Source organism: Peromyscus maniculatus, chromosome 3 (assembly GCF_049852395.1).
Source record: "Peromyscus maniculatus bairdii isolate BWxNUB_F1_BW_parent chromosome 3, HU_Pman_BW_mat_3.1, whole genome shotgun sequence".
NCBI classification, from domain to species: domain Eukaryota; kingdom Metazoa; phylum Chordata; class Mammalia; order Rodentia; family Cricetidae; genus Peromyscus; species Peromyscus maniculatus.
The window spans coordinates 110,276,017-110,298,275 of NC_134854.1; the positions used below are offsets into that span (position 1 = coordinate 110,276,017).

A 22,259-nucleotide genomic window follows, 5' to 3' on the forward strand; every position below is an offset into this window, starting at 1 on the left:
TAGGGCTATATGGAGAGACCTATGTACTAGCTAGTTGTATGTCAACTTGACATAAGCTAGAGTCATTTGAGAGATGGGAACCTAAATTAAGAAGATGCTTCCTCTGCCAGGCGGTGGTGGCGCACGCCTTTAATCCCAGCACTGGGGAGGCAGAGGCAGGCGGATCTCTGTGTGTTTGAGGCCAGCCTGGTCTACAGAGCGAGATCCAGGATGGCACCAAAACTACACAGAGAAACCCTGTCTTGAAAAACCAGAAAGAAAGAAAAAAGATGCCTCCTGGGCTGTAGACAAGCCTGTAGGGCATTTTTTTTTTTACTAGTGATTGATGTGGGAGGGCCAAGGCCATTATCTGTGGCGCCGTCCTCCAACTGGTGGTCCTAGGTTCTATAAGAAAGCAGGCTGAGGGGCTGGAGAGATGGCTCAGAAGTTAAGAGCACTGGCTGCTCTTCCAGAGGACCTGAATTCAATTCCCAGCAACCACATGGTGGCTCACAACCGCCTATAATGAGATCTGGTGCCCTCTTCTGGTGTACAGACAGAATACTGTATACATAATAAGTAAATAAAATCTGTAAAAAAAAAAAAACCAAAGCAGGCTGAGCAAGCTGTGAGTAGTAAGTCAGTAAGCAGTAGCATCCTCCATGGCCTCTGTATCAGCTCCTGCCTCCAGGTTCCTGCCTGTTAGTTCCTGTTCTGACTTCCTTCAGTAATGAACAGTATTTTGGAAGTATAAGCCAAATAAACCCTTTCCTCCCCAAGTTACTATTGGTCATGATGTTTCATCACAGCAATGAAAACCCTCATCCTTAGGACACTCTGTCACACACACACACACACACACACACACACACACACACACACACACATGTCAAGAGACTCCTGAAGGAATGTTCTAGGCCCTAAAACTCTGCTATTTGGGGAGTTCAGAAGAGACCTAATAATTGGAGGCTAGTGTAGTGAGGCTGGGGTCTCCACACCACATTCTCCTCAAATCCTGTGAGGGCAACTTACTATTCTGTCTTGGATTTGAAGGATGCCTTTTTCTGTGTTCCCTGCATCCTGGCAATCAGACCTTATTTGCCTTGGAAGATCCAACTTGAAGGCAGGACGAGTCCCTTAGACAGTCTACTCTAGGGACAGTCCTCCCCTAGGGATTCAGAGAGTCTCTGTTCATTTGGATTGGCATTAGCCCAGGACCTCATGGACTGGTCAAGTCTTCATGTGCGTGACCTTCTCCAGTGACAGTACTTTGTGGGGTGTCTGAGGAGGAAAATTCCCAGGGAATTGAAGTCTCTCTTCAACTTCTTAGCTAAAAGGGGATGGATATAGGGTCTCGGGAAATCAACTCTGCACAAGTTACACAGTAGGGGATGTTAGGGGGACACAGCCTGAGTCTGAACAAGTGCAGCGTACTCCAATGCACGTATTCCCTCAGACTGTGAGGCAAAGGAGGGATTTCCTCATGCTGACAGGGGAGATGGATTCTTGGATTGTAGAGCTGTTAGGCCCCTCTAACTGCTTGGTAGAGAGCTTGTACCCACGCCCAACAAAGGATTCCTAATTTGAGTGGAATCTTAGTTGTCCGTGAACCCATGACTGCCCTCCTGAAATCGGAGGCAAGGTCTACCCATATTTTTGCTTCTGGAAAAACTGTACGACATTCAGTGTTTTAGTTGCCCCTGGTCCCCTACAAAGTGAGGAGATTAAGTTCTCAGTCGTCAAACTCACAGGATTAGGTTCCATTGTTCAGATTACTAGTCTTGTGCCTATGGGATATCACTGGGCAATTGTACAAAATAAAACCCAAGGGAATTTTGTTTCCATCCTATGCTGTAAGTTAGAGAATGACATTTGACTTCTGTCCCTAATGAGAATGGGACCCTGACTTCACCCAGACATGGCCTCTGGTGTCCATTCCCACCAAAGAGCACATCTGATACATGGGAGGTGAGGTCGCAGTTCTGCTGGAAGGGAATCCTAAGGATACTATGACACTCGGGACCTCTCATGTGAGCATCCTGAACATTTCCTATGCACCTCAGGGCCCTGGTGTGAGGCTCAGACCGGTGCACAGGTGCAGTTCACCTCGCTGAGCAAGGCATTGATTATGATGTTGAGGTCTCTTCATTAACCTTGTTTCTCTTTCTTAAACTTAAAAAAAAAAAAAAAGATTTATTTATTTCTTATGCATACAGTGTTCTGTGTGCATGTTTGCCTGCAGGCCAGAAGAGGGCATCAGATCCCTTTATAGATGGTTGTGAGCCACCATGTGGTTGCTGGGAATTGAGCTGAGAACCCTGGAAGAGCAATCAGTGCTCTTAACCTCTGAGCCATCTCTCCAGCCCCTAACATTTCCCACCTTTTTTGTTTGCTTGTTTGTTTTGTTTTGTTTTGTTTTTGTTTTTTGTTTTTTGTTTTTTGTTTTTTGAGACAGGGTTTCTCTGTGTATCCCTGGCTGTCTTGGAACTAGTTCTGTAGACCTGGTTGGTCTCGAACTCACAGAGATCCACCTGCTTCTGCCTCCTGAGCGCTGGGATTAAAGGCTCGCACCACCACTGTCCGGCTAACCTTGTCTCTTAAAGTTCTCTGAGAGGTGGTGATTAGAAACATGGTAGCCCACCTCTAAACTCCAATTGACTGGTGAGCAGCTTCCCCAGGGTGTCCACCTTGCAATGAGCATAAGTGTCAAGGAAATCACCAGCCTGGCTGACACTTGTGACAAAGTCCACATGCTGTGAAATAATCCTGTACACTGTGAATATGTGTTGCTCTCATTGTTAATAAAAAGCTGATTGGCTGATGGCTAGACAGGATTTTGGGGGCAGAGAGAACACTGGGAAAAAGAAGGGCCGAGTCAGAAGACACCATGAGATGCAGAGTGAGCAGGATGAGAAGTACGAAAATGAGGTGAACAAGCCTCAGGGTATCACATAGATTAATAGAAATGGGTTCATTTAAGTTATAAGAGCTAGCTAGAAACAAGCTGAAGCTATCAGCCAAGCATTTATAATGAACATTAAGTCTCTGCCCGAGCATTTATAGTTAGTATTGAGTCTCTGTGTAGTTGTTTGGGAGCTGGCTGGCGGGACAGAAGCTTCTACCTACACCCACAGAAGGTTCGATTTGACGTGCTTTTCTTGCTTGTGCTCCTCTAATGAGAGCAAGGCCGCTGCACTTGGGGTTGTCTGTCTGTCTGTTTCGGTTTTGTTTGTTAGTTTTGTTTGTTTTTGGTTTTGACAGGGTCTCTCTATACAACCATAGCTGTCAGGGAACTCTGTAGCCCAAGCTGGCCTTGAACTCACAGACATCCACCTGCCTCTGCCTCCCAGTGCTGGGATTAAAGGCCTGTGCTACCATGTCCCAGTGCAACTGTTTTTAGTCACATTTTTGGGTAAGACTATCGTTACTCTAACAGTTTCACTTCATATGTTACAGAGGTCACTACACCTGCCTAGCACTCTGTCACCAAAAGGCTGTCCTGCACCCCAGATCTACACAGTCAGCTAAGTTCTATTGCAGCCCTCTGGATTTGTCCAGGAGAACCCTTTTCTCTAGCCAGCACCCTTTAACACTATCCCCTCTCTACAGGAAATGGCCAGAGTGGTCACCACCCCGGTGCCCCCATTCCCAAAGGCAGTCAGTGTCTGTCCTTGAGAGCGGGGAATGAAAAGAAGCCAGGAATTTAGGCCAATCAGGAGGCAGGGGCAGGCCCTGTTTCTTGCTCTTCTTGTCCCTCCACTCTCCTGGATGTTGTAATTGGCCAGCTGAAAGAAAAGCCTACAGGTAGGAGAAAAAGAGCTCCCCGCAAGGAGAGCTGGTCTGTCTGCATTAGAATCCCAGAGAAGCTGGCATTGCAGCCGCTGGAAGGATGGACTTGCCAGTGAGTGAAGGCAAGCTGGCAAATGCAGTCTCCTTCTTCTGTGTCCTTCGATCTGAGCTGGCACGTGGTGCTGCCCAGACTTCAGGTGTGTCTTCCTGCTTCACACAATCTGATCAAGAAAAGCCCTCACAGGCATGCCCCACCACCTGGGGTGTAGTTAATTCCAGATGCGGTCAAGATGCGTCACCCCATGAGAGGAATTCAAAAGCAACTGGATCTGGGAAAGAGAAAATGACCCTGGGAGTCCAGGGTCCACTGGGGCAGGAAACAGAAGTAACAGCCATGGCGGAGGGGAAGGGAGCGCGAAGCAGAACAAACCGTTTTAGAAGGAACTAACAAGACAGGGACAGGAGGGGCCCTAGAGCCCGGAGTCCACCAGAGGAACTCTGGTGTTTTATAGACCCCTGCCCCACTCCCCTCTTTTGTCTGGGATTCTAATGCAGACAGACCAGCAGATCTCCAGGGATCCGTTCTGGCTCAGTGCCAGCCTAGGACTGCTCAGACAGACAGTCTCATTGACTGAATAACTGCAAGATTTTCAGCCTCTCCAGTGTGAGACAGTCTTTGCTGGGTGTGCTGGTTAGTGCTACATGAATTTGACACATACAGGGGTCATTTTAGAAGAAGGAATGAAGAAAACACTACCACAAGATTGGCCTGTAGAGTGTTTTCTTGACTGATGATCAATATGGGCCATTGTTTCCACAGGAAACAAAAAGTTATGGTTCTCTTCAAAATTAGTGAAGATTAGGTTTGATCTGGGAAGACCCCCTAAAAATCTTGACTTGCAGACATGAAAAAACAAACCAAGAAAGACTACAGGACAGGTGACATGTATGCTGATCCCTCACCTATGGAAGCAAGAATGGATGAGACGTGCTAAATCTTGTTGGCTACAAAGTTCTCATGACTTATTATTACATGCCATCCTCTCATATGGATGGATGGAGATTTCTATTACAGTTTAGTTATACAGTCTGAACGGACTTATAAAGTTGAAAGATGCCTTTTACCTGTTCAAACATAAAACAAAAACATCATCTTTAGCTGACTTGTACACACCACACATTCCATATTTGTGTTATTACAGATATATATGTTAACTTTAGAAGTTTATGGGTTTCAGAAAAAAAAGGACCAGACACTGATAAAGGTAAGTAGCCGGGTGATCTAGCCTCAAAATGCCTCTGCTGCATTTTCCTCAATATTCTGCACCCAGAACTACTTCAAAGCTGCTAGCTGAGATGGTCCAGCCTCATAGACTACTCCAGCCAGGACTTCAGATAAGCCCTGCACTTTCCCATTACACAGAGACTGGACAAAAAAACGATACAGCTAGCTCTCCCAGGACTTTACCATTATGTCAATTTTCTCAGGGTTCCCTAAAGATGCCATCACCCCTAGACAACAGGATACAGTTTCAAGAATATGATGTCCACATTCCCAAGATGTATGGTAAATGGTTTTTGGTCATTCAGTGGATGATGATGTTTGTCATCATTTGGGGGGGGGGGTGATGTTGTGGCCACATCTCAAGATCCCCGAGCAAGACCACCACAGAGCCAGTATCTGATGTAAAACACAAAGGGGTTTATTGATAACAAGCAAGCCTGGGCTTGGTCCGTGTCCAACACTCAACACAGCAGGTGGAGGAGGACGGCCCTGAGCTCTCAGGGTGAGGGGTTTTTAAAGGGAAAAACCGTAAACAGGGTGGTACTAAGCCTTGGCGTCATATGATTGGGTGAGGGTGTATAACCTTTGAATTTACTGGTTGGGGGTTACAGTTATCATTTTGGGGGCAGGCCTGGACAAATCCCAGGCTTTGTCCTGAGCTGCCATGGGGGCTGGCTGGCCTCGAACGTTCACATTGACCCATGCACGTAGCTCTAAGTTGGTGAGGGGTCCCAGACAGTAAACAACTGGCTGAACCTTGAGCGACCAGAATACGTGCAGAAAGGGAGCTACTGAAAGGACTATGTCACAGCCCTCCCAGAAACTGCTTGCTCAAGTCTCAGGAAACTGAAATTGAGGCCTGATCTCTGAGAGAAGACTGAACAGCCTGTTATGGCGTCTGCTTGGTCCTTTCAGTGACAAATTGTTACTGGTCATGGTAAGAGAGGAAACTAAACAAGGGAGGTTGGATTCAAGGATCTCTTTCTGAAAAGAAAAAAGATAGAGGAATGATAGGATAAAAGGGCAGATTATTGAATATACTTTAAACTAAAAAGCAACTATTAATTTCAAATATTTTACATTGGTATGGATTTTTGTATATTGATACAAATTTAAGGTAATTTTTGATGGCTGTTCTTGGTTGTCAACTTGACTACATCTGGAAGTAACTAAAACCCAAATGGCTGGGCACACCTGTGAGGGATCTTTGCTCAATTAAGTCATTTGAAGTGGGAAGACGCACTTCTAATCTGGATTTTTGAGGTGGGGAGAAAACATCTTCAATCTGGGCCACACCTGCTGGCAGCCTATATAAAGGAGACGGAAGAAGGAAGCTTGCTCTCTTTGCCTGCTTGCTCTCACTCTTGCTGGCAAGTCCATTCCTTCATAGCATTAGAACCTTCTTCAGTATCTAGCATGTACTGAAGACCAGCTGAGACACCCAGCCTCATGGACTGAACAACTACTGGATTCTTGAACCTTCCATTGGCAGACAGCCATTGTTGGATTAGCTGGACCACTAGTAAGCCGTCCTAATAAATCCCCTTTCTCTCTGTATAGATTCATCCTATCAGTTCTGTTCCTCCAGAGAACCTGGACTAATATACTCTCCTCCCCCTCATGCCATACACTTCATTTTCTGTGCCCAGAACAACCTTGTTTGCCTATTTCCTGTCTGGGTGGGCTGCTGGGCAGATTCCTGCCAGATTCAGCAGGAAGTTGCCATGTCGTTTGTTTATCTGCTCACTTTCCTGAGGTTCAGAGCCCAGCACCATTCTCCCCAGCCTTTCTGTCACCAGGAACAGAGAACAAGGGTCTGGACTTCTCCAAGATGCTGCCATTGCCATGACAGGTTCCACGACGTGCTGGAGTTCCTTCTCAGGTAGTGGGGTTCCTGCCTGCTGTGGCTTCACATTCCAACTGTCGTGAAGACATCCTTACAAAATGGCCATAATACGTCAGACTCCCGCATCTCCTCCTGTGCCCCCTCAGCTTCTGCTTCCCTGTTGAGCTCCGGTTGACCCAGGAACCCGAGTTCCGCTCCCCTCTGATGCTGCTCCTCACTCCCCAGAAGCATCTTCCAGACCCCAGGACCGTGTTAGTCCTGAGTCTCCCAGCTTCACGGTCCCTACCAAGAAGCTGCTGACTTCTCTGTTCTGTCCCCAGCCTGACACTGTCCGGAAGGGCCGTCCAGTTAAGCGCTGAGTGAAGGACTGCAGATGCGGCTCTTGACACATAAGTTCTCACTTTGTTCTTCAACACCTCCGCCAGCGTTGCGGCCTCTATCTTGTGACAAGTAAGTGGCCGGAATGGCACTTGCTGAGGAGGATCAGAGCCACACTGCTGCCTCGGGACTGCTGGCAAGGCCAGAATGCCTAATGAGCACTGGGCTACACCACACAGAACTGACTTACCGGGTATGTGATTCAAGGTCTTCGGTAGCACCCTTCCCAGCACCCATGCTCAGCTCTGAGCCATATCTGGCAGAGGCACACGTCCAGGACAGGTTGGTCCAGACATGGAGACCCCAGCCTGTGGTCACTATAGCTGCAGTACCCAGGATAAGTGTCTGCAGGGCTGTCCCAAGGCCAGAAAGAAGGCAGACCTCGAGACCTCCAAAGAATACCTGAGATCTGGGAGCTCACAAAGTGGTAGCCTGTTTGCAGGTGTACATTCACAAGTAACCCAGCCTTGACTCTACGTGAGGAAACTCTGGCTTGGAGAGAATAATCTTTGTCCTCCAACCAAAAGCCCCCGTGAAGCCAGGTCCAGCACCCTGAGCCTCAGCCTCTACCAGCCCTTCCCATTAGTGGGTGCAGAGAGGCACTCAGGCCTCAGCTGCTTTATGTATTGTAAGTCCTCTGCTCTTGGCTATATTGGGCTACCTCAACCAGAAAACCTTTTTCCTTAGCCAGGTGTCATCTGTGTTCAAACTTAATCCAGGGTCATTGGGGCCAAGATCAGGACCTATTAAGGAAATAGATCCTAGACTTCCTCAGTTCAGGAGCAGAATATGTCAGGAGGAACCTGGCCATTGGCTGGCTGTGTCACATCCCAAGGGCTCAATAGTTGCATCAGTTAAGTCCCCTTTTGCCCACATTCTTCTCTGAGTTGGAGGAGACTGAAGAAGCCCCGCTCTGAGCTCCTGGCCACTGCAAATTGTCAGGAGTGGCTGGCTAGGGTCATATAGCCTTAACTTGGGAAGCCTCTTTTTTTCAAGTTTACTTGGGTGAACTCAGTGTGGAGGAAGTTGGCAAGCCTAAGAGGTGAGTCTGGATGAGCAGGTAGGGAGTGGCGATTGGGGACCCTGGGCAGATGGTTTAGAAGAACAACCGTTTGAAGAAATGTCAAAGTCCAGGGATGTGGTGAGAAAAGGTAATCAAAGGAGTTTGGAGGACAGAACGCAGCTGTCAGAAACCCAACTCCAACAGACTCCTCTACAGAGCCATGCAGCAGTCCTAGGGTGGTGAGGCCTTTAGGCAGGTGTCCATTTCCTGCCTCCAGTGCCCCAATCTTGATTCCTTGTCAGGCAGCCTCTCCCACAAGCAACCCTGGACTTACATTGCTACCATTTAGCGGTCCTCAGGAAGAGCAGCTGTTTCTCAGTGGTGCCCAGAGAAGCCCTCCAGTGGTTGGCACTGAACCCATCTCTGTCTCAGCCACTGAAGCCAAGTTAACAACGGACTTAAGCACTCACTGGCCAGGTCTTAGGTCACATGACTACCCCTGGGGCTGGAGGGGTTCAGTATTCTGCCAGCCCTGTAACCTGACCCTAGGGTGGGCTTGGTCCCCAAAGGACATTTACGGATGCGCAGAGGCCCTGACCTACCTTGCTGGATAGTTTCAAGTCATCTTGACAGGAGCTAGAGTCATCTGAGAGGAGAGAACCTCAAGGGAGAAAATGCTTCCATAAGAACAGGCTGTAGGCAAGCCTGTATGGCATTTTCTTTATTAGTGATTGATGGGGGAGGGCCCAGCTCCTAATGGGTTGTATCATCCCTAGTGGTACTGGGTTCTACAAGAAAGCAAACTGAGCAAGCCAAGAGGAGTAAGCCAGCAAGCAGCATTCCTCCATGACCTACCTCTGCATCGGTTTCCGTTTCCTGCCCCGTCTGAGTTCCTGCCTTGGCATCTCTCAATAGATTGAGACTTAGGATGTGTAAGCCAAATAAACCCTTTCTTCCCCATATTGCTAAGGTCATGGTGTTTCATCACAGCAATAGAAAACCTCAGACACCTATTGAGGACTGCTCTGTGTACTTCAGTGTCTAGGAGGGCCTACACTTAGGCATGGGGCGGAAGGCAGAAGCCAAGAACCAGCATCTCCAAGGAATGGGATGCTAAGTTACAAGGGATGGGCATGTGAGGGGTAAGTCCCTGGAAGGCAGGTGTGCAGAGTTGGGAGTTATGGAAAGAATGAGGTAATAATGACAATTTGAAAGGCACCAAGAGGCCCCAGAGTACCCAAAAAGAGGATTATAGCAGGGCAGGCAGGAGATAGGTTAGGGATTTTACCAGGCACTTGGATAAGAGCCACGGTGCTGGCTGTGGAGTACTGGGAACACTCAGGCAGACAAGCCAACCCTTAGCCTTCAGGAAACCTCAAAAATACCCATGGAACTGGGTAAGGTTGTTTCCAGGGTCTAGCCTGTCATGACCCTGTGGACAGGGGCTGAGCCATTTGGGGGTGAGCCAGCTTGGGGATGGTAGAGCCCAATTCAATATGATACCTGGCCATGCCTTTTGCAGGAAACCTTCAGCCAGGTACCAGAATTCAAGAGGCAGTGAAGTGACCACTTTCTTCAGGTGGCTGAGTCTCATGATCACATCAGCCAAGAAACGCTGGTCCCTTCCCACCCTCAGCCATTGTCCCAAGGCCCTTCCCCACTTTAAAAAAAGTGATACAGGGAAGGAGCATTGTTATCTCTCACCAACCCTGGCTCCAGCTCACTCCCACACCTTATGTGTACATAGTATTCTAGAACTTTGCAGGTCTTCCATTTGGCAAAACAGTCCATTGTTAGACTGGATCCTGAGGTTTAATCCCCAGCATGCGGACAGCTAGTCTGTATATGCTGGTCAGTGCGGAGACCTGAGGCTGGGATCCCACTCCTAACATTTCTTATAGGTATGCTCTCCACTGGCCAGCTGTCTCAGGGCACACCTGTCCCACTGCGGCCAGCGCGGTCGGCTAGTTGCCTAGCTGAGCTTAGGAACCTCAACTCCCCCCCGCAGGAGCCCCCACTCCACCCCCGCAGCCCTCAGCGCCCACGAGACAACGACAAGGGTCAAGGTTGGAACCGTTTATTGCGCCCCAGGAGGGCGGCGGGCGGAGCAAGGCGCCGCGCAACCGGAGCGCGGGGTGACCAGCGGCGGGCAAGGCAGGCAGGCGCCGCCAGGCCATTGGCGCCGCCGGGCCGGTAACCATGACGACGGCCGTTGCCAAGGGTGAGAGCCAATGGAGGCGTCGCCAGGGCCGTTTCAAAAACCTAAAGCAAACAGAACGTAGCATCGCTGGGGGAGGGGCAGGAAAAGGACGGGGAGTGGGGACCTGGGCCAGGCCGAACCGTACCGAACCGGTACACTGCGGGGGTAGAGACGGAAAACTTGTCAACGTCGCCAGACCGTCGGGCGTCACTTGCGGCCCTTGGGCACCTTGGGCACGTTGGGTTTGGCCGCCTTCTTCACCTTCTTCGCGCCGGCAGCCGCCGCCGCCTTCTTGGCCTTGTGCGCGCGCCGCTCGGGCTGCGGCCTGGCCGGCGTCCTGTCCGCCGCCGCCGCCGCCGCCGCCGTGCGCGCCTTGGGCGCGGGGCTGCTGGCCGCGGAGGCTCCGCGCCGCTCCGCACCGCCCTCCAGCTTCTTGCGGTTCAGCTTGAAGGAGCCGTTGGCGCCGGTGCCCTTCACCTGCAGCAGCGTGTCGTTCTGCACCAGCGCCCGGATCGAGTATTTGAGGTAGGTGCGCCCGTTCTGCTGGTCGAACCACGCCACCTTCCTGGCCTCGGCGTAGATGCGCGCCAGAGACGAGCCGCCGCGCTCACCCAGCCTGCGGATGGTCTCCACCACCAGCTGGCTGTACTTGCCCGGCTGGTTCTTCTTGCGGTTCTTCCTTCTCTTGGGCTGCGCGGGCGCCGCAGGGCCGCTCGCCTTGGCCGTCTTGCGGGCCGTCCCGTCGGCGCTCGTCGGCGGCAGGGCCTCCTCAAGCTCCACGGACATGGTGGCCAGCGGGTTAGTGGCAGGCGGCGCGCGGTAGCCTGGGGGCCGCGCCGGGAAGAGGAAGGCGAGGGGCCTCGGCGACGCCGGGGGGCTGGGGGCGCGCGGCGGCTCCAGGCGGGAGCGGCCGCGGCCGGGCCTAGGACCGGGCGGCAGGGCTGGGGCGCGGGCGGGGGCCGGGCCGGCCGCGGCGGGGCTCGGGGGTGGGATGCGGAGAGCCTGCAGGGAGCGCGGCGTGGCTGCGCCGGCTCCGGAGCTCTGGGCGTGCGCGCTGCGCTCTGGCGGAGAGCGCGCCCCGCTCCACTTTTATTTCCCCGTGGCGGACCACGTTGAGAACAACAACAGCCTGGGCCCAGGCCAGCGCCAACTTGTGCTTCTTGGAGTGCCTTCCGCGGCCGCTGCCTCCTCCGCCCGCGGCTTCCGGGCGCGGGTGCACCCTCAGCAGTGTGCCCTGGCCAGGGTCCGAGCCCGCTGTGCGGCGCAGAGGCAGCCTGCACCTAGGAGGAGCTCGGCGGAGGGGCACAGAGGTGTGTACCCCAGGCTGCACGGGCGTGGAGGAAGGGGGGCGCCCGGTTTGGAAACGATTATCACGGGCCCCGGGCGAGACCCCAAGGCCCAGAGCTTTGCAGGCGGTAGCCAAGGGTGCTCCTCAGGCACCCGAGTTAGGTCTGGGCCCAGGGGACCACAGGCCTACCTGCAGGAAGGGCTTTAATTTGTCTGAACTAACACAGGGTACGCCCTCACGCGGCCAATAGGAGCAATGCGAGGAAACGAGAAGGTTCTGGGGCGGGGGTCTCCTCTAGATCCTAAAGGAATAGAAGAAGGGAGGTGCCCTGAGGTTGCGTGCTGGAGATCTTGGGCTTTGGGCACCAGCCCAAGGATGTGTCAAGGAGGGCACAACCACGAGGGCTTCTCCCCAGACACTGCTCACTGCTCCCTGGTCCAAGTACCCCATTTTGTGATGCTTAAGTAGCTGTCTCTGGTGCCCTAAAAACCAAGTGGGGGCTCCAGGATGGACAAGTGTAAGGTTATGAGCTCCTGAGGCATGTCCCTGAGAGGGTGTGGCTTTTGGGGAACTCTGCAACATTTGGTAATGGAGGGCTTAAAGGAGGTAGTGCAGGAAAGACCTGAAGCCTAAGAGGTTAGGATGACAGTGGAGCAGGGGTGGTTCAGGCAGTGGCCTGCTTGTGAAGGACACAGTAGATACCACTAGAGTCCATGCCAGCTTTTGGCTGATAGGTGTCAAGAAGTTCCCTGGCCTCTTGAGTGAAGGGAGCACTTCTGTTGATCAGAAAGGCCCTAACACACTCCACTGGCCTCAGAAATGAAAGGGAGACCCAAGATTCTCAGCTCTCAGCTTCAGAGATGCCTTTCAAACTACTGGATCCACCTTCCTCCCTACCCCACCCCTGTATTTGAATTTTTCTTTGGGCCGCTATGGGAGTCCAGCTCCCACCTTTCCTAGGGTTCTTAGATAGAGCGATATGGAAGACGAGAAGAAAGACAGAAACACAGGATAGCTTCAGGAGGGCCTGGATCAATACCCATCAGCCTCGTCCTTTATTGAAAAGGGCTTGTTATAATATGCCAAGGGGAGAGGCAAAAGACCTCCCCCTTGCAAGATCAAAGCACTCAGTACAGCCAAGTGTAGACCCTTTTAAACACCTGGTAAACATGCCTGTGACCAAATCATCTCATTATGCAGCCCTGCTGGGTAAAGCAAGCTCAGATTCTCTGACCCTGAGTAAGTTCTCACTAGGAAGCCTCTGTGGGCCACCACAGATCCCCCTTCTTAATAATAATATAAAATGAGGGTACAGAGCTTAACTCTATTCACCTCTGAATCACCTTTCCACTAAGAGCTTGCAAATAGCTGTAATGATCACAGCACTACACCTACCCCTTATGGCTGCTATACCTCCCTGTAAAGGACTAGAGGATGATCAAGATAGAATGGCCTTTTTTGAATGGGTCTAAGATATCTATAGCAGTCTTAGCTACACCAAGCCCTTTTTTTTAAATCAATAAACTCCTGATGCAACTGCATCAAATAAATCAGTAAACTTCGTTTGCAACCACATCAAACCTAAAGACTCACTTAGCATTACCATTACCATTACCATTACCAGGTTAACATAACCCTAGCATGAAGATTACTATACACAATTATAATTCTCACAAACTTACATACAAAAGCAAACTCACTAGAACTATGTTCACTTTACAAACTTTAGCAAACATCCAAATCTCTTAATAGAACTTGTTGCATTTCCTAAACTTTAGCAAGCATCCAAAATCAATTTCTTTATAGAACTATACACTTTTTGCTAACAAAACATAGGGTACATTAACACAAGTTAACATTAATCCACTCAACAAAATATTTTTTTTAATTAAATAGACTGAGGAATATTAACTCCCCCTTTTCTTTATAATTGAACCTTGGTAAAAAAACAAAAAACAAAAAACAAAAAAAACATTCTTCATTTCTACACAAAACTAGTTCCATCCATTCCTATATAACAGTTCCATAAACAGTTCCATTCCAAACAGTTCGTGAGTCACCACAGTCAATAAAGTATATGCATACACAAAAAAATCGTAAGTCAGACTGTATCGTAAGTGAAGTCAAAATTGTTCCATTGCAACTAAACTGCTCCTGTTCATCCCATTTCTTAAGTCTAAAAAGCTCAAAAAGACATTTCTGGTACCAGTCTTAAAGTTCCTCTGAGTGCTCGAAATCAGGGCCGGGCTTGTCAGCTGCCCGGAAGTCTCTGTATAGCAATCCAAGTCGTAATGACTCTGAAGCAAACAGCTCCAAATATGAGAAGTCCTACAACCAATATTTTTTTACATTTTCTTTGCCTGCAGCAATTCAGTTCAAGCAGTCTCTGAAACTTTCATTCTCAGCTACAGCTGGGCTTTGCAGTCTGTAGCCTTCCTCTAAGGCAGTTTTGCTCCAGGGCAAAGGCTGTTAGCTCAACAATAGCTGGCTGGTGCAGACCTCTTTGGAAGAGACCTTCTCACAGTCAGCAAGCAAACTGCACAGCTTTTTTACAGCCCCAGTCCCCAGGCCAGAGGGCTCTCAACCACCTCTCGCCTCAGGAGCTCAAGGGAGGAAACCCAGCCACTACAAGCTGCGGCTTCATTGGGTCCCGTTACCTGCTCTGCCAGCGGCTTGGTGCTCAGCACCCGGGTCCCGGAAGCCTCTGTGCACTGCCCTGCTTGCCCGGCCAAATGCCGCCAGCCATTTGGCTCTGCTTCACTCTGCTGCTGGGAGCCCAGGCTGGCCTGAGTTCCAGCATGTCTCACCCAGGCATTCTCTCAGCTAGCAGTCTTCCCAGGGTCTGCAGCACCACCTCCGCTGTGGTCCTGCCCTGGTGGGATGCTGCCTGGCCTCCCCAGGGCTTCCCCAGCTCACTGCTGCTTGCAGTAGTCAGGCCTACCTTGGTGTCCCCTGAACATACACACACTCAGAGTCACCTGCTGTCTGGCCCTCCTGCTGTGCACCCTGTGGGCATTCCTCTCTCTGGAGGTTTTGTCTCTGGTGCAGCCGCCATGGCACCCTAAGCGCTCACCCTTCAGATGCCTGCTCAGCTCTCCCAAGCATCCCTCTCTTGGCTGTGGTCCAGGGCTGAGGTTAGAAGTCCCAGCTGCTGCTAGTATGCCTTTCCCATGGTGTCTCTGCTGGGCTCCTCAATGTTGAGCTTTGCCTCTAACCATATCTCTCCGGCTGGCTGACTGCATTCTCCGCCAAGGCTCTTTCATGGCAGAAAGCATGCAGAAACCTGCTTGTTCTGGCTCTTCGCTTCTGCTGCCTCTTCGATGACGCCCTGAGGGTCCCAGCTGCCAACGCCTGGCTGGGACAGCCACTCACACTCTGCCACTGCAGCTTTCTGAAGCTGGCAGTCTCTGCAGGGACTTTTTCGTTCTCAGACTGCTCAGTCCTACCTGGACACTGCTTTCTGTGTCCCAGGTCCTGTCCATGCTGCGGGGCAGGGGGGGGGGGGATCCCTACTCTACTGTAAATTACTTTATATTAAACCTTCACCATATCCCTGGACCTAAAACTTATATTCTCCAAACTTCACCAAATTTTTTTACAACTTTAAACCTAACTTACTAAATAGAGAGAGAGAAACATAGACAGAGATAGATACTTGGTGCAGCCTATCTTTACTTTGCTTTATATTTACAATTTTATTCCCAAAGAATAGAATACCCCTGCCTCAACTTAATTCATTACCGGGCATGCCTCCCTGCTTCAAGGTGCCTCCTCTCTTATCCTTTGTACCTAAGCCCCATATTCTGGTGCCATTTGTGGGTGATTGTGGGAGTCCAGCTCCTACCTTTCTCACCTTTTCTAGGGTTCTTAGAAGGAGGAGAGAGGGATAAGAAATGTTAGGTAGAAAGAGAGATCTAGCCAATGAGAAGACAGACAGAAACACAGGATAGCTTCTGGAGGGCCTGGATCAATACCCACCCACCAGCCTCAAAGGTTTATTCAGAAGGCTTTTTATAACATGCCAAGGAAGAGGCAAAAAGACCTCCCCCTTGCAAGATCAAAGCACTCGGTACAGCCAAGTGTAGACCCTTCCAAACACCTGGTAAACACACCTGTGACCAAATCATCTTGTTATGCAGCCCTGCTGGGTAAAGCAAGCTCAGATTCTCTGACCCTGAGTAAGGTAAGTTCTCACTAGGAAGCCTCTGTGGGCTCCCACAGGCCACCAGCTCACAAGCAACAACATGGAGACTTATGAAAACTTGGCTTTAGCTTAGGCTTGTTTTGATTTTTTGTTTGTTTGTTTTTTTGTTTTTTGTTTTTTTGAGACAGGGTTTCACTGCGTAGTTTTGGTGCCTGTCCTGGATATTGAACTCAGGTCAGGCAGATCTCTGTAGACCAGGCTGGCCTCGAACTCAAAGAGATCCTCCTGGCTCTGCCTCCCAAGTGCTGGGACTAAAGGTGTGCACCCCCTCCCAGCCTTAGGCTTGTTTTTAACTAGCTCTTACAACTTAAACCATTTCTATTCATCTATGTTCTGTCACCTACCACCCACTCCTGCTTCCTCCATGTCTCCTGGAGTCTCTCCCAGGCACCTTGATTCCTTGTCTTTCTTACTCTGTCTGGAAGTCCCACCTGTACCTCCTATCTAGCTATTGGATGTTCAGCGTTTTATTACACCAATCACGTCAATACACCTTCATCCAGTGTACAAATATCCACAACACACCCCATCAAAGGAAGGGGTGGTAAGGAGCCTCAGGACGTTGGCCAGGGTTTAGCAGAGGCCCGATGGAGCTCGTTGAGACACTGTATGGGGAGGCTCTCCTGGACTCACTCCCCTGTCTCCAGAGCAGCTCACTGGTGGCTTCAGTTGCCATCCATGGGCTGATGACACCCACTTCTACCTCCCCCAAGCAGAAGCCTGCTGCCTCCTGTCCTGTGCACTGGGATGCTGCCCACAGGCTCACTTGGAGCTTCAGGCAGGAGGACCGATTTGTCTTTCACCCCCATCCCGTCAATGTGAGGTAGGCTAGACAGACAGGGAAAGGAAAGGTAACAAGGGTCTCTTGGATCTCGTTTGTCTTTCTTGCTAAGAGTCAAGAAACTTCAATACAACTGCTAAACCCAAAATTGTCCACAGAAATACGGTTTTCCTAAGATATCTGAACATCAAATGAACTGTCATTAGTCAGGGACAGAATGCTTGTGACACTGAGTTTTTATCATAGTAGCACTTCTCTCATCCCTCCCCTTCAAGAATGCGTCTCATAAAAACACCTTACTTTATTTACAAAGGATTTTTGTTTGTTTGGTTTTTGAGACAGGGTTTCTCTGTGTAGCCCTGGCTGTCCTAGAACTCACTCTGTAGACCAGGCTGGCCTTGAACTCACAGAGATCGATCTGCCTCTGCCTCCCAAGTGCTGGGATTAAAGGTGTGTGCCACCACCGCCTGGCACAGAAAGAAAGTTATTTAAGATTTAAAAAAGTGAGCCAGACCATGTATTTTAACCCACTTTTAAACTCTACTTGCATTTTAAGCTTTGCTTAAATCTTTAAACCTTATTGTAAATTATATACTCTGAGGAATGTAACTTAGAAAGTCATTATAAAGACACCCGAGTGTGACTTTGTGTGTGTGCGTGCGTATGTGTGCATGTTGCATGCATGGCTTGGGTGACTTTCTCAGTCATTCTGTACCTTATTTTCCCAGACAGGGGCTCTCGCTGAAGCTGGAGCCCCTCCGTGCAGCTAGCCTGGCCGGCCAGCGCGCCCAGGCAGCTGTCTCTCTGCTGAGGTAGAACTGGAGTACCAGCTGCAGAGACAGACCCAGCTGGGGGCCAGGGATCGGCACTCAGCTACTTCTGCTTGAGCAGCAGCCTCTTCCCCACTGACCCCTCCCACGCCCGCCCCTCCTCTTCCCCATCCCTGCTTTCCCTCACACACTCATGTCTGGGAATTGTTTCACCCTTGGGTTAGTGGTGAAGAGACATGGACCCAGGCCACACCTCACACTCGAGCCCCTTCCTTTTCTAGGGACCTCGACTCAGGCCCAGCTAATTTGTGGTTTTAATGTAGAAAAGGATCTCAGGACTAGCCCCGTGTAGAGTTGGAGATTTTGTTAGAAGGGTGCTCAAGAGAATGAAGGCAGGCCCGAGACCATGGATGTGGGCTTCTATAAGGGAGTCAAGATGAGTTCTCTTAGGAATGATTAGCTGTGTGTACCATTTGGTGTCTCTCAAGTTACATCTCAAAAGATTGCTAAGAAACCCTTCACTTCCCTTTCCCCATGCATAAAGCATGTGAGGACACTCACCCATGTGCCTGGAGAGGGAGCTGTGGGTGTCTTCTTCTGTCACTCTCCATCTTATTTTTTGAAGAGATTTGACTGTGTATGTGAGTGTTTTGCCTGCATATATGTCTGTGCACCGTATGTGTGCAGAGGTCAGAAGAAGGCATTGGATCTCCGGGAACTGGAGTCACAGATGGTTGGAAGCCATCGTGTGGGTGCTGGGAACTGCTTGGGTTCTCTGCAAGAACTTAATGGAGTTGACCCAGTGCTCTTCCCACTGAGCCATCTCTCCAGCCCCGACACCTTGTTTTTGAGGTGACAGCCTTGCTCATTGAACCTAAAGAATGGCCAGCCAGTGATACTCCGGGGTCTGCCTGTTGCCTCCCCCATTATTGGGGTTTGAGAGGCACGCTGTCTTACTGGGCTTTTATGGGGATGCTGGGGATTTGAACTCAGATCCTCATATTTTTCACACCAAGAAGCACTTTACCCACTGGGCCATCTTTTTAGTGAGATTATAGAGTGGCTCCAAGGGTGCCTCGGGTGGAATTACCTGATTAGCTAAAACCAGGAGCCAGGAGGCCTGCAGAAGGGGTGCCGTGTGTGTGTTTCCCTGGAAGTGGGGTTCCAGTGAGAGACCTAGAAAGCTGCAGGCTATTCCCCGGAAAGAGAACAGCCGTAATCAGGTACCTGTGTTGGAATTCTTGCTTCTCTGCTGGTGAGAGGCTTCAGCCAGATTCCTGGGTGAGGGGTCCCCCCTTTTTTCACGCCCCATACTTCCCCCCACCTCTCTCTGCTGCCTCACTTTCTCTCTGCCCGAATATTGGAACTCACTGCCACTGTTCTGCTCTGACTCATTCTGAAATGTTTTCGGAGGCAGGCGAGGACCTTGCTTCACCTAAGTCGAGGTCTAAGGCAAAGGGAGCCTTTAGGTTGCTGGTGGCTCTGTTTGGGGGTGTATTCCTTGATGCTGCTGACAAACTAACCTGCCCTACCTCTGTCCACACCTCCACCCTCACCTCACCCCGCGTCTGCGAGGGGCGTGCATGGTGCCAGCCTCTGCTGATCGACTACTCCAGTGGCTGGCGTTCATCCGGTAGGGCACGCTCTGCAGCAGCCGGGGCCAGGCTCCACCCTGGCTCCAGCTTCAGCCCCTAGCCTTTTCCTTCCCCGAGGGCTCCTGCCTCAAGGCGTCTGCACCCCAGTCTTTGGGCGACCATGCTGCCTCCCAGTATTATTTCCTTCATAGCACTTCCCATCATCCGGTGCTGCTTCCCTCTTTACTCAGGGGCTTGGCTCTGGCTTGTGCTTTTTTGTGGCTTTTGTGTCTATCTTTTTTCTAGACAGGGATTTGCTATTTAATTTTTTTTTGAATTATATTGAGTGGGGTTTGGAGGGAGAGCTCACATACCACCACATATGTGTGGACAGGACATATGTGCGCACAGGACAGCGGGTGAGAGCCAGTTCTTTCCACCGTGTGTGTCCTAGGGATCAAACTCAGATTGGCAGGCTCCATAGCAATCCCAGGACTTGCTATTTGGCCTGATGGAAGCTCTTCAGAGCAGAGCTGTGTCTCAGTACTCCTCACCCCCAGTCACGTGGCATCCCAAGTGAGTGAGCCTTCTCTTTGGCATTCTTGTAACTGAGCGCTTTTGGGGACCGGGCTCACGGGAGTCACTAAGGGGGTAGGGAATTTATTTGGCTATTAATATCATGGAAAGAGCATGGCGGGGGCCCTGAGGCAGAGTGGGAGCCCCTTCTTAGTGGTTTCAGGAAAAGGGGAGCACAAAAGAGTGGGCCCAGCAGCGGGCAGGCAGCTTGCACTCCAGACAGAGAATGTTGACTCCCAAGCTGTAAGGAGTTGGAAGGGATGACATGTCTAATCGGGTTGAGCGCGGTACACGTAGAGCACTCCTGTTCTGGAGTCTGCCGGTCTGAGGTCTGTCAACTTCCTGCAGGGAATAATTAGAGTGCCTGCCGTTCTCTTGGAACAGGGCACCTGAGTCTGTCAGAGGTCTGCAGATACACAGGCTCTTGGGGAGGCCTCGCCCTTCCTTCACAGCATCTGGGAGCGGCTGCTGCAGGTCCCACATCCGATTTGCTCCTCCTCTGAAACCTCATAGTACCATCATCATGGCAGGGGCCAAGATGCTCTACAGCAGCTCTGCTCACTCACCCTCCCTCACGCCGCCACCCTTTAATACAGCTCCTCGTGTTGTGGGGACCCCAACCATAATTTTTTTCGTTGTTACTTCATAACTGTAATTTTGTAATGTAAACACCTGTGTTTTCTGATGGGCTTAGGCGACCCCTGAAAAAGAATCGTTCAATCCTACAGGGGTTGGGACCCCCATGTTGAGAACCACTTTACAATACATAGGAATGTTCCCAGGAATCTCCTGATGGGGAAAGGAAAAGGCTGAGGGCAGAGGGGGAGCTTGTTTTCTGGAAAGAGAATTCACAAGATTCTGACAACTTGTCCGACTTCTGTGCTGGAGAAATGCTAGCTAGCCAGGATAGTGTTGGGGGTGTTGCTGGATCCCTGTCTCTTCCCTGTGGCCACTAAATCTATGTTCTCTACTGCTTGTCTGGTAATCAGACCTGTTGAGGGTGGGTGGCGGAAGTTCCTGGGCTGCTAAGGCCCAGGCCCTGATCCTAACAGCTTGAGTACCAGTCTCATTTCATGCAGAGAAGTAGCCTCAGAAAATGATTGACAGGAACCAAAGTGCAGCCTGGCTGAAGCGACACACACAGACTCAGGCAAGGAGGAGCAGGATTAAGATCCCATAACTTTGTGAGTGGTGGGGACACCTGTTCCCTACAAACGGAAGGGTCTTGAGTAGTGGGGTTCAAAGAGAACACTGAGCTGGATTGTGGGGGTAAGGAGTTCATTAGAAGAGTTGTTAATGCCAGGGACAAACAGCACCATGGCTGTCTGTCCGAGGAGAGTTCAATTCTGCAGACAGAGTCTGGGTCACTCTTACAGCTTCTGAAGCATGGGGTTTCACAGCCTGAAGCCATCAGCAGGGAAGGGGAAGGGGACGGGATGTGTGACCACAGTAGTCACACTACTTTTCCAAGCGAGAAATCTGGACACTTGGAAGTCTGTTAGCTAGAGATTCACAGACAGTGCCCTCCTCAGTGGGGTGCCCATCAGTATGGGGGGTGCTGCTGCAAGTATGATGTCTGAGCAGCAGTCTGGTTTGGATTCTAACAAGCCTCCTCTAACAGGTACCTGACAGAGCCTGGCAAATGGAAGGAGGGTCTGTGGTGTTTCCTGGGTCAGAACTGGAGGCTGTGACCTTGAGTGGCCAGCAAGATGGGGTGAGGGAAGGGTGCTCCCCCTTTAGGAATGTCAAGTGGCTTTAGGCCTGGATGGGAACACAAAGGAACAGTCTCGGCCGCTGGGGTGGTGGGGAAGGTGCCTTTAAGATGCAAATGAGCATTGTGAAGCCAGAGGGGGCATTGTTATTGGGCTGGGACCCCTTTGTCTCCACCCTCCAGTTTGGTCCAGAGAGCCTGAAGTGCCCAGGCCAGAGGGAAGTGTCTAATGGGTTGAAGAGGAACCTGGGGGCCCCCCATATCTGGAGGTCAGCAGAGGGGCTGCAGTGTGGCTCCAGATGAGGGCAGACCCCAGTTGTGGGCAGTCCCAGATATGCTGGAACCTAGAAGGCTTTGATGTTCTGAGAAAACATGTTCTAAAGAGGCCTCTGGGGAAAGGACTGCGAGCCTGTGGGCCAGCAGCGGGGCCTCACGGTGGAGACCTTTGCAGCCTAGGCGTAGAGTTCTCATTCTAGGGTGCTGGGCCTGAGAAGCCGGCTGTACCAGGGCCAATGCTCTACCCCCACCTGCCTCCCTCCGGAAGCTGTGCAGGGCCATACAGAGATTGGAGGATGGAAATGGGGCCACCCGTGCTGTGCTTGATGTCTTGGACCACGTCACCCCCCACAAACTCACCCCACCCCACCTCCACCCCGCCGCCGCCGAGGCCAGGTCTCAGGTTCCTTTTTCATCCCTTCTGGTTTTCTTTGTGTGCCTTGAACCCCGGGTCAGTCTCCGGGGGGTCTGAGTTTGGAGGGCACCTGCCTACATTGCCAGGGCCTTTGTTGTTGTTTGGCGTGTGAGCTGGGCTTCCAGAGCAGAGAGGGAGAGACAAACGGTTAGAACAGGTCGAGGGGAGCAGCAGCTGAAGAACT

General features: G+C 50.9%; 1 protein-coding gene across 1 annotated transcript; it reads right to left on the reverse strand.

The window, feature by feature from the left end:
* Positions 1 to 10,341: 10,341 nt before the first annotated feature.
* Positions 10,342 to 21,867, reverse strand: H1-10 (H1.10 linker histone). The gene has a single exon (XM_042274539.2). It carries the CDS (start codon positions 11,264 to 11,266, stop codon positions 10,688 to 10,690), a length of 579 nt encoding a protein of 192 aa, XP_042130473.2. The 5' UTR covers positions 11,267 to 21,867; the 3' UTR covers positions 10,342 to 10,687.
* Positions 21,868 to 22,259: the final 392 nt, after the last annotated feature.